Genomic DNA, 15,266 nt, shown 5'->3' on the forward strand with positions numbered 1-15,266 from the left:
TACAGTGTGCAAAATACTTATTTGAATCCCTGCTGATGTTTTATGTTTGCCCACTTGAGAAGAAATGATCTGTAATTTGTATTGTAGGTTTATTTTAACATCTAGAGATAGAATATCAACCAAAAAATCCAGAAAAAAAACCCATTATATAAAGGTTTGAAATCGATTTGCATTTCAGTGAGGTGAAATAAGTATTGATCCCCTATTAACCAGCAAGAATTCTGACTTCCACAGATTTGTTATGTGCCCATGTGGAACACAGATTAGACCTGCGCTTAAGGAAGTTACTCCGAATGTCAGGTCATTAGGTGTGTAAGACATCTGTCCACACTATCTTTATATTCAATTCCAACCTCTCCGACCACCATGGGCAAGACTAAAGAGATGTCAAAGATGTCAGAGACAAGATTGTAGATCTGCACAAGGCTGAAATGGGCTACAAGACCATCAGCAAGAAAGTTGGTGAGAAAGAGACAACTGTTGGTGCAATTTTTCAGAAAAAGAAGAAATACATAACAGCCATCAGTCGACCTCGGTCTGGATCTCTGTGCAAGATCTTGCCTCATGGGGTAGTATAATCATGAGAAAAGTGAGGGATCAGCCCCGAACTACACGGAAGCAGCTTGTTAATGATCTTAAGGCAGTTGGGACCACAGTCACAACAATAAAAACACACTACACCGCAAAGGACTGAAATCCTGTAGCGCCTGCAAGGTCCCCTGCTCGAGAAGGCACAGTTACAGGCCTGTTTAAAGTTTGCCAAAGAACATCTAAATGTTTCAGAGAAGGCTTGGAAGAAAGTTCTGTGGTCAGATGAGACCACAATTGAGCTCTTTGGCATTAACTCGACTGGCCATGTTTGGAGAGAGAAATGATGATTATGACCTCAAGAACACCGTTTTTGTTTTTCTGCTAAGGTTACAGGAAAGCCTTCACTGCATTGAGGGGCAAATGTACTGTAAAATCTTGAATGAGAACCTCCTTCCCTCAGCCAGAACTGTGGAGGGGGCTAAAACTTTTAGGGCTATCATAAACTATGGAACATAAAATAAGATAATTTGAGAGTTTTTTTTCCATATAAAAGTAGTTTGTAACCAAAAACAGCTTGGTTGCCTACATTCTTCAAAATGTAATCTTTTATGTTCCGCTAAAGAAGGTACAGTGTGCAAAATACTTATTTGAATCCCTGCTGACGTTGTATGTTTGCCCACTTGAGAAGAAATGATCTGTAATTTTTATTGTAGGTTTATTTTAACAACTAGAGATAGAATATCAACCAAATATATCGAATGTCAGGTCATTAGGTGTGTAAGATACTACCTTTATATTCACTCAAGAGCTAAAACTTAAGAGTTGCTAAATGAGATTTAATGAGGATCTGTAAAGAGGAGTGGATCAAAACCCTCCTGAGATGTGTGCAAACCTGGTGACCAACTACAAAACAAAAATTATATATATATTTGCCTAAAGTGCACGTACAACTGCAGCCGGTCACATCAAATTACAGCACTGATTAAAGCATTTCTATGGACAAAAATGAATTTAAAAATAGTGGATATATAGCACAGTGATGCGAGGGAGACAATATTCAGCGCAAACACATTATTTTTGCTGAAATATCTGTTGTTAAACATTTACATTTATATTCACTATGTAGCCTACAGTGATTAATAATTTTATTAAAACAAATTACTGTGAGTTTTTTTGCCAATTATGTAAGGTTTGTGCCACTGCTGCTCTTTCCTAAAAGTATTGGATGTTTATTGCCAAAATAAGTTTTTAGCTTTATCTATTTTTTAGTCCTTAGGCTATGCATAAGCTTTTTAGTAACAGTAAGCTATTTTTAATACTATAATATAATTATTGCTGGTATACTTGAAATAAAGGCAGAGAAAAATTGTCAAGTACTTTATAGAGTTTTTTTTTATTCAGATACCCAATTAGTCAAAAAGTACATAAACTATGCCAGCAAAAGCATGTGAGCTGTTTTCAAAGGCAAAAGAAGCCATTTTTGTTATTATGTGAATAAATATTATTTAGTTGTTTCAGTTTGTTGTTTGTCCAAAAATTACAATAACTTTTTTAGAATTAAATGTTTGTATTATGACAAGTGGTCTATTAGAGTATAATTTCCGTATTTAAAAACCTTAAAGGCATAGTTCTCCCAAAAATGAAAATTCGTGGTCATTTACTGACTGACAGGTTTCAAACCTGTATGACTTATAGTGGGGAAAATATTTATTTGATCCCCAGCCGATTATATAAGTTTGCCCAGTTACAAAAAAAATGAAGGGTCTGTTTATTTTAATGTAAACCAAAAAAATCAAAATATATAAAGGTTAGAAATTGATTTACATTTTAATCAGTGAAATAAGTATTTGATCCCCATAGGGCTGCAACTAACGATTATTTTGATAATCGATTAGTTGGCCGATAATTTTTTTCTATTAATTGGATTAAAACCCATTTTCTTTGTTTTAATTTACTGACAAAAACTATTTCACATTTTGCCCAATGTCCTTAAAACAAATGTGCCAACTGAATGATATGTAAACATACAGTGCTTAAAAATCTAAACAAGAAGTGGCCTAGTGGTTCCATAGTATGACTCCTAACCCTAAGGTTGTGGGTTCGAGTCTCGGGCTGGCAATACCACGACTTAGGTGCCCTTGAGTAAGGTACCGAACCCCTAACTGCTCCCCGGGCGTCGCAGCATAAATGGCTGTTCACAGCTGTGTGTGTGCACTTGGATGAGTTAAATGCAAAGCACAAATTCTGAGTATGGGTCACCCTGAGACGTGTGCATTCCATTCTGAGACATGCCTTGTCCAAATACCCACACTTGTGGTATTGGCCCCTTGAGAGCACATGTGTGCAACAGCAAGACTGTTCAGATCTTAAAACGCCAAAGTGCAGTGCCCTTATCACACACTAAATCCACACTCTGGATGTTGTATAAAATCACATTTGCACTCGGGACAAAAACAACACTTGTGTGATAATGCTCTCGCTGCTTGTTTGAATCACTGAATTGGAAAAAGGATCACCCCCTTGTGTCCACATTTTTCTGTAATTACAGTCTGATGGTATAAGTCTTTAACTTTGAAAATCAAAGTCACTTTTTTTTTTTTTATCAGTTGCATATACAAGTAAATACAACTGTACATGGATATACATATATAAAACATATAATTCATAATAATGGATTTTTTTCTTTAATTGCCTTTAGCCTACATATAACTTATATGCTGATTTGCTGATTATAACATTTATAATTTTCTATAAATAATTACTTTTAATTACAAATATTTTTAAGTTTTTATTTTAATTTTTATATTATGAGTGAATATTTTAATTTTTATAATAATTTTGTTAGTTTTTTATGTCTATATAGATTTTACAAATTTTTATTTCAGTTTTTTTTAGTTCATCACGTTAGACAAAAATGCAAGTAGCTGGAAAAAAAATAAATACGTTTTTTTTTTTTTTTTTTCAGTTAACATTTTTTTTTTTTTTTTAAATGGTTTTAGTTTTAAAGTTTTTATAACCCTGGTGCTGCTTAAGGGGGTCATATGATGTTGCTAAAAAGATCATTATTCGGTGTAATTCAATGCGTTTATACAGTTTAAGGTTAAAAAAACACAGTATTTTCCACATAACGCATTATTGTTGCTCCTCTATGCCTGCATTTCTGAAATGCATTGATTTTTACAAAGCTCATCGTTCTGAAAAGCAAGGTGTACGCTGATTGGCCAGCTACCAGTGGGATGTGATTGGCTGACTACCTCAAGCATGTGACAGAAATGTTAAGTTCTATTGGAAGGCCACACAAATATTTTAGCTTTCACAACAAAGCACAATGTGTCATCAGCAAGCATCGTTCCAGCATCAGCAAGAATAAAAGTTATGCCTTCATTCTTTGCGTGAACATTTGGGAGTGTTATGCCAATCTTCCCACATCGTGATGTAGACATATGAGGGCGTGTTAGAACAAGCCGTTTTAGGAGGTCGTGGTTGAATCTTCACTTTTTCAAAGAATATCTCTTTCGGTTTGAGACATTAGTCTTTGCAACTTTACAGATTTTCTTTATGCTCCAAGAGCTTGTAACACACCAAAAAGAAAGGAAAAAATTAAATTGACCCCTTTAATATTTTTTAGGGATTCTTTGATGAATAGAAAGTTTAAAAATGTAAATGTGAAGAATTATTATTATTATTATTATTATTATTAAAAGAACAGCATTTATTTGAATTACCTTTAGTTACATTGAAAATGCCTTTACTGTCACTTTTGATCAATTAAATACATCCTTGCTGTATAAAAAAAAAAAAAAAAAATATATATATATATATAAATCTAACAAACAAACTTGACTCCAAACTTCTGAACAGGAATGTACATGCTGAAGTTTCACACTTCAGTTTAGAGTTTGTTATTGTTTTTCAATATTTCTTTTGGTTTCTTATCAACAGTTTTTTTGATGTCATGTATTTATTTTTTAAGGCCATTTCAGATCCTTTTACCAATCAGGAGAGACGAAAATCAAAGAGAGATAGTAAAAAACTGAGTAAAGCAGTATCATATGATGCAGAGGAGGACCAATGGACACTTTTTTCTGACTTTAATGAGATAACACATCTTCTCATCAAAAACTCCACAGTTACTATCCACAGACAGGACAACAAAAATATGGTGAGGCTCACTGTGTAATTTGTGAATGATTTTGGTTCATTCATGGAAAATCAGAACTTCATAAACCCTGTTTTATTTTTGTGATCATCTTCAGGAGCTGAAGCTGGCATCGCATGAGGAGGCACTGTCCTTTGCCAGTCTTGTAGATGGATACTTTAGGCTCACAGTAGATGCGCATCATTTCCTCTGCAGGGATGTGGCTCCCGTCTCAGTGGAAAAGAATCTACAAGATGGCTGCCATGGTCCAATCAAGTAAGTACATGCACTCTTCATGCTTAAATGAATAGTTGATCCAGAAATGAAAATAAGCTCATATCGAATTTTGAGCCCGCTATTATATATTATTTATACACTACTGTTCAAAGCTTTAGGGGCAGGGTTTCAACTCAGTTCCTGGAAAGCCACAGGCCTTCAGAGTTTAGCTCCAACCCTGCTCTAAAACTCAAACCATGTTTTTTTAAATTGAGCCTGAAGGAGCTGGATCAGGTGTGTTTAATTAGGGTTGGAGCTAAACTCTTCAAAGCTGTGGCCCTCCTGGAATTGAGGATGACACCCCTGGTTTAGGGTCAGTAAGAGTTTAGAATTTACTTCAACGAAATGTTTTTAAGTGACAGGAAAGTTGAACTTTCTATTCATCAAATAATCCTGAAAGAAATATATATGTATCATGGTTTCCACAAAAATATTAAGCAGCACAACAGTTTTGAACATTGATAATAATCAGAAATATTTCTTGAGCAGCAAATTAGCATATTAGAATGATTTCTTACGGTTCAAATGACAATGTTTACTGAAGTAATGATACTGAAATTTTTGCTTTACATCACATGAATAAATTATTTTAAACAGGGTATCCGCGGGGTCATAAAAGTCATAAAATGTCATAAATTTAACAATAAGAATTTAAGGCCATAAAAAGTCATAAAATCATCTGGTTTTTCCATACAAGGTCATAAAAAACATTTAGCCACATCTTAAATTGATATGCTAGTCCATTAATTTGTTCTTCCATCAAATGGCATTCATTTGTTTCACCTGTTGTAGTTCTGTATGAGGAATCTGGGTGGTATCACACTGGTATCACAGCGCTCCAGAACTACAAGGTCCATGCGGCAGCATACAGACTTTTAGAAGGACTTTCACAGAAACCCGCGCGAACTCATGGCTCGAAGATGGTGCGTTTAGTAGCTGGCTCAAGCCCGTCGCTAACAATCGGTATCAAGCATCCAAACACAAGACGCGGAAAAGCTGAACTGAGTAGCTGGTTACTCACGCGCTGTGTTCGGTGTGGAGAGAGAGAGAGAGACGCGTATCACGGACAGTCCCTCCTGCACATGAACGAACAAATACTTATCGCAGTTTTGAACAAACAAAAGGATGTGAAAGAGCCCGATTCATTACCAGGGTGTTCTGGTGTTCAGGGCTCACGCAGAGAAAGGCGTCTAAAAACGCTTGTACACCGAATTTGCTTCTTTTTGCTCTTGTGCCGACAAATACATACAAAATATGTCAAAATACCTGCCTTGGAAAGTATGCTCGAAAAAAACTTATTTATTTGTCAGTTATTTCTTAAGTGAAAGTAAACAGTTGAGGAAAAAGATGCGTTCATCGTCTCTTAAAGTGGCCGCGCCTAATTTAGCTACTAGCTGCTGTAATGTTAATCCAAGAAAATGAAAGAAAAATCACTCACTGCTCTTGACTTCATTACTTTGTAGTTTTAACAAGAATTTATGCACAGTCAAACCAAAAATTATCCAGACTCCAGATATAATTTTTGATATACATATTTTACTAGTAGGTAAAGGACACTAATACATTTATGTAAGTGAGTATAAGCAAGCTGTGACATATTATACCCAAAGAATCTTCATACAGTGAACTATTAGTGAAATAGATATTTATAAATGTTTTATCTATCTATCTATATATAAAATTGGGAACAAAACATATTCAGCACCTCATAAAGAACCATGCATTGCTTATTGTGTTTTTTTTTTTCTGAATTGCTAATGAAAGCTTTTCACACCACAACAAAATTAAGCATTGCTTGGTAATTGGTCAACAAAGTATTGATAGTTGTGTAAATATTGTCATAATAACAGTTGTCTGTAGTTTTGGTTGATTACGTAGATTTCTATCAAAGTTATGACATTATCAAGACGAATTTGTTCTGACAGAGTTTAACTCTTAAGTTCTTGTCATATTTTATAACCATTTTAGAAGCAATAGCAAATAAACTAATAATGTGAGAAATGTTCAAGGTGTCTGATTTGATTGTATATTTCATTTTTACACTGAAGACTATCCAGTGCTATTTTACATTTAATTATTCGGTTTCTGTACCTTGACACCTACAAACTTGAAAAAAACTTAAACATTGTGTAAATAGCAAAAATAAATAAAAATTAACGAACATACAAATTAAACAATTTCAAACAGGGCCCACATGGTACAACCTTCACCGGGGCCCCGCTGACCCCAGCTACATCCTGTAGGTGTTTAATACTGTGACTAAACACTTGTTATTTTGGAAAGTAATGCCATAAAATAATTGTTACTTTACAATGTTACAATTGTTTAGTGTTCCTGTGTTCTTGATACTCAAGAAAAAGAAGGCAAAGGCTTCAGTTTCTTAATCTTAAGAAATAATAGAATAACTCTTTTAATAATAAAACTTGTTACTTTCAATGAAAGTCAATAATTTAAATGACTGAAGTTATTTATCGTAATTCGTGTAGGTCATAAATTCAAATCCTAATGGTCATAAAAAGGTCTTAAAAAGTCTTACATTTGACTGATTAAACCCTGCAGAAACCCTGTTTAAAATATAAAGTAATATTTCATAATATTACTGTATTTACTCTAGAAATGCAACTTTGGTGAGCAAGAAAGATTCTCTTCAGTGGTGTAATAGTTCAACTTTACTTTGATTCATCTGTTACATTCTATAGCCCTATTTAATTTGTTCAGCATATTTTTCAGCATCTAAAACTGCCTGATATACTGTACAATCATCAAATGACAGAGAAGAATGTCTTTGGACAGCTGATGTAACAGTATTTCTTTTGTATCCCTCAGTACTGAATATGCCATCCATAAACTCAAGCAGGAAGGTTACGAGGAGGGCATGTACCTGCTCCGCTGGAGCACTCAGGACTTCGATCATGTTCTCCTGACTATCATATGCAGTGAGGTACATGCTTCATTACTGTATATGCTTCTGATGGACAGAGAGCTTGGCATAAGTTCAGGATTTCTAAAGGAACAGACGGTTTATGAAAACATGTTTGTGTAATTAAGATATAGCTAAATATAGAACAAAATCTTTTTATTCTAGAGTAATTGTCATAGCATCATCAGAAAAACCTTCAAGAACTTCCAGATTGAGGCGAGCGCACAGGGCTTCCTCCTGTCTGGGACAGTTATTGCGAAGCCCACTCTGAGAGAGCTGATGGACCACCTACGCGGTCATTGTTTCACAGCAGACCACATCAGTTTAAAACTTGTGCGTGGCTGTCCACCCCAACCAAAAGGTACATATAGAGAACTAGCGGTTTATAAACTGTGCCTTCTTAATGAAATAATAGAATTCTGATTTCAAAATGTACTACATTTTTATATTCTAATAATCAATTTTTACGTATCATGTGCTCCCGTGGAATCGAACCCCCAACCTTGCGCTAGCTAGCTTGCTAACGCAATGCTCTACCAGTTGAGCTACAGGAACATTAATTGACATACAAAGATATGATAGTTAAGATGTTTTATTTGTAATTGTCATTGTATGTTAGATTATTATGTACTAAATTGATCCTTGTCTTAAAAGATGGAAGAAACATGAATAATCTTTCATTCACTGCTTTACAGAGCAATCCAACCTGATCATGATAACCAGGAAAGATTCTGCATTGCCACACTCTCTCTCCAATAATCTGGTTTTCCCCAGGATCCTCAGAAATGACATTACCCAGGTTGGACATCTAAAAAGTGTTTGCTTATATGCATGATGTGAATAAAGTCAAATCTGTTTAATAGAATACAAGCAAAAATAGAAAAGTTATTTCCAACCTAAAAGTCGTTGGTTTCTAGCTGGTGACCAAACAGCCATTATGTTGGACTTCTAAAATCTAAGTAGTATTTTATGTCTTGTATCCCAAAAAAATAACTATCAGCAACAGAACATTGACAAGGTATAACCACCTACTGTTTAAAAAAAATATATATATATATTTATAATATTTTTTATGGAAGTTGACATATTACGATTCAAGAAAATTGCAAGAAAAAAAGTCAGAATTCTCTAGAAAAGTTTGAATTGTGTTATAAAAACTCAGAATTTTGAGAAAAATATTTTGTGGCACACAGAATTTTGAGCAAAAAAGTTGCAGTTCTTTTTTTTCCAGAATTGTGATTATATTTTAAGTCTTTATATCACGATTCTAGCGTTCAAGAAAAAAGAAAAGAAAAATCAAAAAAAAAAAAAAAAAAAAGCAAATAAGAAGGTCTGAATAGTGGCAAATAAATAAGTCAGTTCAGATCTGTGGACCAGACCAATAAAGAAGTAATATCACCTTTATAACAAGATTATATTTTTACGTTTTTCTTAAAAATAATTCACGGTTTTCAATGAAAATGTATTAGGCATAAATCTAGGTGATTTTAATGAGATTTATGTAAAAAGTATTCTTCAAAATGAGATTTGTTGTTATATTAAAGGGATAGTTCACCCAAAAATGAAAATTACCCCCTGATTTACTCACCTTCAATCCATCCTAGGTGTATAGGACTTTCTTCTTTCAAGCGAATACAATGTTATATAAAATAATTTCCTGGCTCTTCCATGCTTTATAATGGCATGGAATGGTGGTAGAGATTTTGAAGCAAAATAAAGTACATCCATCCATAATAGAAAGTGCTCCACACAGGGTTTCAGCGGATGATGTAGTCTGAAGCTCAGAGGAGAGCGCAAACCAAAACACCGCTCATGAATTGGAAGTACAACACAAGGAATTGTAAAGAAAAATGTTGGAGGATTTTGTTATAAGCCAAGAAGAGACTGGTTTTCCTTTGCTGTAAACAAAACTTGGTTCTTGTAAGACATTTTCTCACTGGAGCTTACGCTACTCCTTCATCCTAAGTCTTCCACAGGAATGCCACTCTCTCATGAACGCGCATATGACGGTTAGCTTTTTATGATGGATGGATGCACTTTATTTTGCTTCAAAATATTGACCACCATTTACTGCCATTATAAAGCTTGGACGAGCCAGGGCATTTTTTAATATAACTCTGATTATATTCATCTGTAGGAAGAAAGTCATATTCTATTTATCCAAGTCATATTCTATTTATCCTGGAAACGCTTCCAACACGCTTGCGTGTCGCATGAAAAATAGGCGTCGGTTCTATTTCTAGCATGCCACGCATCCAGTGTGTCGCCGGCCTTATTGGAATCAGCTGCAGGGCGGGATTTGCACTGAACGCAGAGACTTCCGCCACTTAATATGTTCGTTTGGAAACACGAAAATGTACTTATGTTCCGCGGACAAAATATTGCATTCGGTCATTCGGTACACACGTGCACCGTACCGAAAGCACTGTACCGAAACGGTCCAGTACGAATACACGTACCGTTACATCCCTAATATATATATATATATATATCTCAGTATTGTTTCTGGTTGGTACTGAAAAGTCAATTTCTAATTTTACGCAAAATTATTAGGTTATTAGGTCATGTTTTCTCCCTTTTTTCCCAAATATATATTTAAATGTAAATAAAATGCTAACAAAATGTATCTGGAGCCTAGAAATGGAAAGGAATGTTTTGAAACTGTTATTTATGAAACAGGAGAAACACCTGGGCCAAGGCACCCGCACAAACATCTATGCTGGCAAGCTGAATCTGAGAAATGAGGATGAAGACAGTTTGCCAGGTCATGAGGTGGTGGATGTGGTTCTGAAGGTGCTGGGAGCGGGAAATTACATTTCCGTAAGTGACACCCCATCTTATCTTATGACACATAAATACTCGACTGGTAGTTGCTTTCACAAATCCTGCTCTACTGTTCTTAGGCCTTCCTGGACACAGTCAGTGTAATGCAGCAGATATCTCATAAACATATGGTTCTGATGTATGGCATATGTATGCACATCATGGACGGTAAGTGTACCCGCTCCACCAGATAAAAATGCAACAGTACTTAAAAGTAAAGGAAGTAAAGTTAAATGAATAGTGGACCTGAGACTGCAGATGATCTCATGTCTCGTTGTTGTTGTTCGTTCAGTCATTATGGTGGAGGAGTTTGTTCAGCACGGCCCTCTGGATCTGTTCATGAGAAATCATCGCTCTGAACTCACGCCCTCCTGGAAGTTCCAAGTGGCGGAGCAGCTTTCCAGTGTCCTCAGTTATTTGGTACAATATTTAAGTTTGATCTTGATTTTGTTTCAACCTTTTTTACATTGTGTAAAATATAAGAGACTTATGGGTCAGTGTTTTAATGACTTTAAAATGTTTACATTAAAATGTAACATTTCACAGGATGTTTGCACATTAAATACTATTTAAGGTGCAGGCATCTTAAATATTCATAGAGTTTTAAGAACATAGTCTGAATCAGTGTTATTTTAGTATTATTTAATAATAATATTGTTGTATTTATTAATATTTTGAATTAGCTTTTATATTTATATTTTTAGTTCTTTGTTTTTTTTTAGTTGTAGTATTTTTTGTGTGATTTTTGTCATTTGTATTCGTTTTTAATGGATATTTCTGTTTAACTTTCATTTATTATTTTATTATTTTTTTCAGTTTTAGTTTAACATTTAAGGTGTACAAATATTTAGCATCTTAAATATTTTAAAAAGTGTCAAACATTTTTCTGGTAAAGTTTTATTGACAGTTTTAATAACAATTTTAATTATTATTATTAGTATTATTAGTATTATTATGTATTGTTAGTATTTTTTAAATAAAGAAACAATATTGCAAGATTACGCCTAACTGAATTTCAGCCTTTTAAAGACACTGGACAGTTACACAACCTAGATATTTTAATTAAAGGTCAGCAAAAAGTGTCAAAATTAATTTATTAGAATATTAATTCAGAAACCTGTTCATCATAGAACAAATGTATTCAAATCCTTGTATAAATTGCATTTTAATGTATTTTTTAAATTACTGAATAATAGATTCAGACCAAATATTTTTTTTTAATGTAATTATTCATGTTATTCAAATATCACAACAATGACATGTGACAACTACTAATTATCAATTTTCCAGGAGATAATTTGTATATTCTGATTTACTCATCACTCATCTTTAACAGTCAGAAAAGAAGAAAATACATGATTCAGAACTCTGTAATGGGATGTTTGAGACAGAAAAATAGGACTTGTCTTTTTTTCTCTCTTTCAGGAAGATAAGAAGCTTGTTCATGGGTATGTCTGTGCTAAAAATGTCCTGTTGAAGCTGGATGGTCTGAAAGGACAAGGTGGTCCTTTCATTAAACTGAGTGATCCTGGACTATCAATCTCTGTGCTTAACCAAGCAGGTAACACACGCTCATACACATTCATCCAAAAAGTGTGCAATGACTATTTAATAACATCTATTTAACATTTAATCGAATGTACTGTATTAACAGATTCTTAGTCAAATTATTTAACCCTAAAAATGCATTATAAATCCGTATGCTATTGTCACATTTCAGGTCCATTTGGACCCGGAGATTGGAGATTTCGTAAAACTTCAAATTTCAATTTACTCATGAAAAAACTATGACCGATACTATAAAATATAGTGGGATTAAAACGATTCAATATTTTTTACTCAATATTCATGAGAAATCATTGTATGAAATTGTACTGTTAATTACCAGTATTAACCCAATAGGAATGAATGTAATTTTAATACATTTCTTTGAATTATATCTCATGATTGCTCAAAAATATTTATGAAACTTACATACGGTATTTATTTTGAAGAAAACAACGTCAGAACAGCAAATATTACTCTAAAATGTTTTCAAACACAAAATTCATTTTAAATAAATTTCATTTTGATAGAAAGTGAGCAATTTTTCAGGCTGCAATGGTTTGGCAATAGCCGTACATTTTCATATGCTCAACAAAGTTTAGTCCCAAAATTGTGTAAGACATGGGGAAAAGGTTAAATATATTTAAATATATTTAATTTTTTTGACACCAATATAACTTCATAAATCATTTTACTGAAAGTACTTTAGACATCTAGTGGTAGTCCAATCATGTGTAACATTTTAATTAAATGACTGTATTTCTTAAAGAAATCTGAAAAAAAGTGTCATTTTTTATTATTTATTTATCTATCTCTCTCTTCCAGATCAAAACAGACCCAATTGCATTTTAAGGGTTAAATAATAATCAGTATAATGGATTTTGACTTTATTAAATGACATTTTCGATCCATTTTGCACTACTAACACTGATTGTTTGTGTGCTCAGAGTGTATTGATAGGATCCCCTGGATCGCCCCGGAGTGTGTTAAAAACCCCAAAGCACTAAGCATTGCAGCAGACAAGTGGGGGTTCGGGACCACACTATGGGAGATCTGCTACAATGGAGAGGTGCCCCTGCGTGAAAAGAAACTCTTAGAGGTGCTCGACTCTTCTGATGCATCTCTACATTTATACTTAACCAAAGCAGCTGTCGTTTTTTTTTGGAATTACTGTCCTTTGTTTCTGACTTTCTGTCAGTTTTAACATTATTTCTGTGTACATAAACAGAAAGAGCGATTCTACGAGGTGTTCGGTACTCTGGTAACTCCCAGCATCAGTAAACTGGCTGATCTGATCTCACAGTGCATGAACTATGACCCAAAGAAGAGGCCGTTCTTCAGAGCCATAGTGAGAGAGCTGGACGAGAAGGGTATCTATCACGTAATATCATACGATCACTATAACTAATAGTCTTACCTCTTCGTTATGCATAGATTTTGTAAAAATAAATAAACTTTTTGACATCAAGTATGTCAAAAGCATCTCGGGTTATGCATGTAACCCTGGTTCCTCAAGAAGGGGAACGAGACACTGTGTCCTCTAGTGGACACTATGGGGAACGCCTCAGCGGTGTCTGAAGCAGTGATTCCAAAGCGACAGTGAAGCTGGCCGACGACAGTCTGTGACATCACTAAAAGTGTAACCACTGGTATAGAAGGGCCCCTTTCTCAACCTTTTCGTCATGTTTGAATCACGGCTTCAGACACCAATCACTCTGAGGCATTCCCCATAGTGTCCACTAGAGCAGGGGTTTTCAAACTGTGGGTCGCAGAATGGAACAAGGTGGGTCAAACAGAGTCACTTGGCTGCAGCTAAATTTGCGTTTCAATAACAAACACACTCACACAGTTCAGTTAAGTGATGCACGATACAGCCTACCAACATAAATTATGAATTGCAATGTCCTTAGTGTGAATTCCGTATTACAGCATGTTGGCACCGTGGCTTATTTGGTTAAAGCTACTTTCTAGTAAATAGGATATCCTATACCAGTGGTAAGAGAGTTTGACTCCTAACCCAAAGGTTGTAGGTTCTAGTCTCGGGCCGGCAATACCACGACTGAGGTGCCCCTGAGTAAGACACTGAACCCCCAACTGCTTCCCGGGCGCCACAGCATACAATGGATGCCCACTGCTCCGAGTGTGTGTTCACGGTGTGTGTGTGCACTTTGTATGGGTTAAATGCAGAGCATTCATTCTGAGTATGGTCACCATACTTGGATGTATGTCACTTCACCTTACATTTCACTTTTAATTAAGTCCGCTATTTAAGACATGCATTGTGTTTTTTGAAGCTGGGCATGCACGAGTTGTAAAAACAGTGAGGGTCTCAGAGCAAAGTCATTATTAAATGGTTCAGTTGGTCCGCATTATTAATAAGAAAAAACTCGCTCACTTCAGTGCGCTGTATTCTGCATGAGATTGCATACACCACAAAATTCAAATGCTACGAAAACGGTTTCATGTAGGCTATGTCCATTAATTTCTATTGTCTGTTTGAACTCTGCACTGTTTTTGTTTGGAAACGGTCTGTAAAAGCACTTCACATGTACAGGGTGAGCAGGCCACAAACACAGGGTTTATTATAACACTTCAAGATTAAAATGTTTCCACACCAAATTTTGCAATATTTCCTTAATGCATCATCTCTATATAGAGAAAAAGTGTGCCAAAGTTAAAAAATCTTTTGAAGATATTGGTGAACATTTATTTAACCACTGCAAAAGTAAATTTAAATCATAAAATACAATTTGAAGTATACTTCATGGTAGTATTTGTATACAGTACATTACGTAATTAATTGTATTTTTTATCTACAGACCTTCACCTTACAGACACAATTCCTCCACAGGAGACTGATCCTACAGATTTCAAGAGCAGGTTCCTCAAGAAAATACGAAAACTTGGAGAGGTACTGGACTTTTCGAGGTTTATGTTTAATTCAAGTCAAATAAAGGAGCATGTGCATGATTCCTACTCGATACTTTATTTCGAAATGTTTTTATAGAATTCATAGAACATATATTTTAGTTT

General features: G+C 34.7%; 1 protein-coding gene across 1 annotated transcript in view; it reads left to right on the forward strand.

The window, feature by feature from the left end:
* The window catches only part of LOC113038121 (tyrosine-protein kinase JAK1-like), a 28,628-nt gene that overhangs the window by 5,685 nt on the left and 7,677 nt on the right, over positions 1-15,266 (forward strand). Inside the window, exons 7-18 of the mRNA XM_026195320.1 lie at positions 4,505-4,693; positions 4,788-4,945; positions 7,772-7,886; positions 8,031-8,226; positions 8,561-8,664; positions 10,545-10,685; positions 10,769-10,856; positions 10,981-11,108; positions 12,114-12,249; positions 13,181-13,332; positions 13,462-13,603; positions 15,053-15,144. Coding sequence (XP_026051105.1) covers positions 4,505-4,693; positions 4,788-4,945; positions 7,772-7,886; positions 8,031-8,226; positions 8,561-8,664; positions 10,545-10,685; positions 10,769-10,856; positions 10,981-11,108; positions 12,114-12,249; positions 13,181-13,332; positions 13,462-13,603; positions 15,053-15,144 — 1,641 coding nt within the window. The remainder of the gene's footprint in view (positions 1-4,504; positions 4,694-4,787; positions 4,946-7,771; positions 7,887-8,030; positions 8,227-8,560; positions 8,665-10,544; positions 10,686-10,768; positions 10,857-10,980; positions 11,109-12,113; positions 12,250-13,180; positions 13,333-13,461; positions 13,604-15,052; positions 15,145-15,266) is intronic.

This window comes from Carassius auratus, chromosome 2, assembly GCF_003368295.1.
Source record: "Carassius auratus strain Wakin chromosome 2, ASM336829v1, whole genome shotgun sequence".
In the NCBI taxonomy this organism is placed as follows: domain Eukaryota; kingdom Metazoa; phylum Chordata; class Actinopteri; order Cypriniformes; family Cyprinidae; genus Carassius; species Carassius auratus.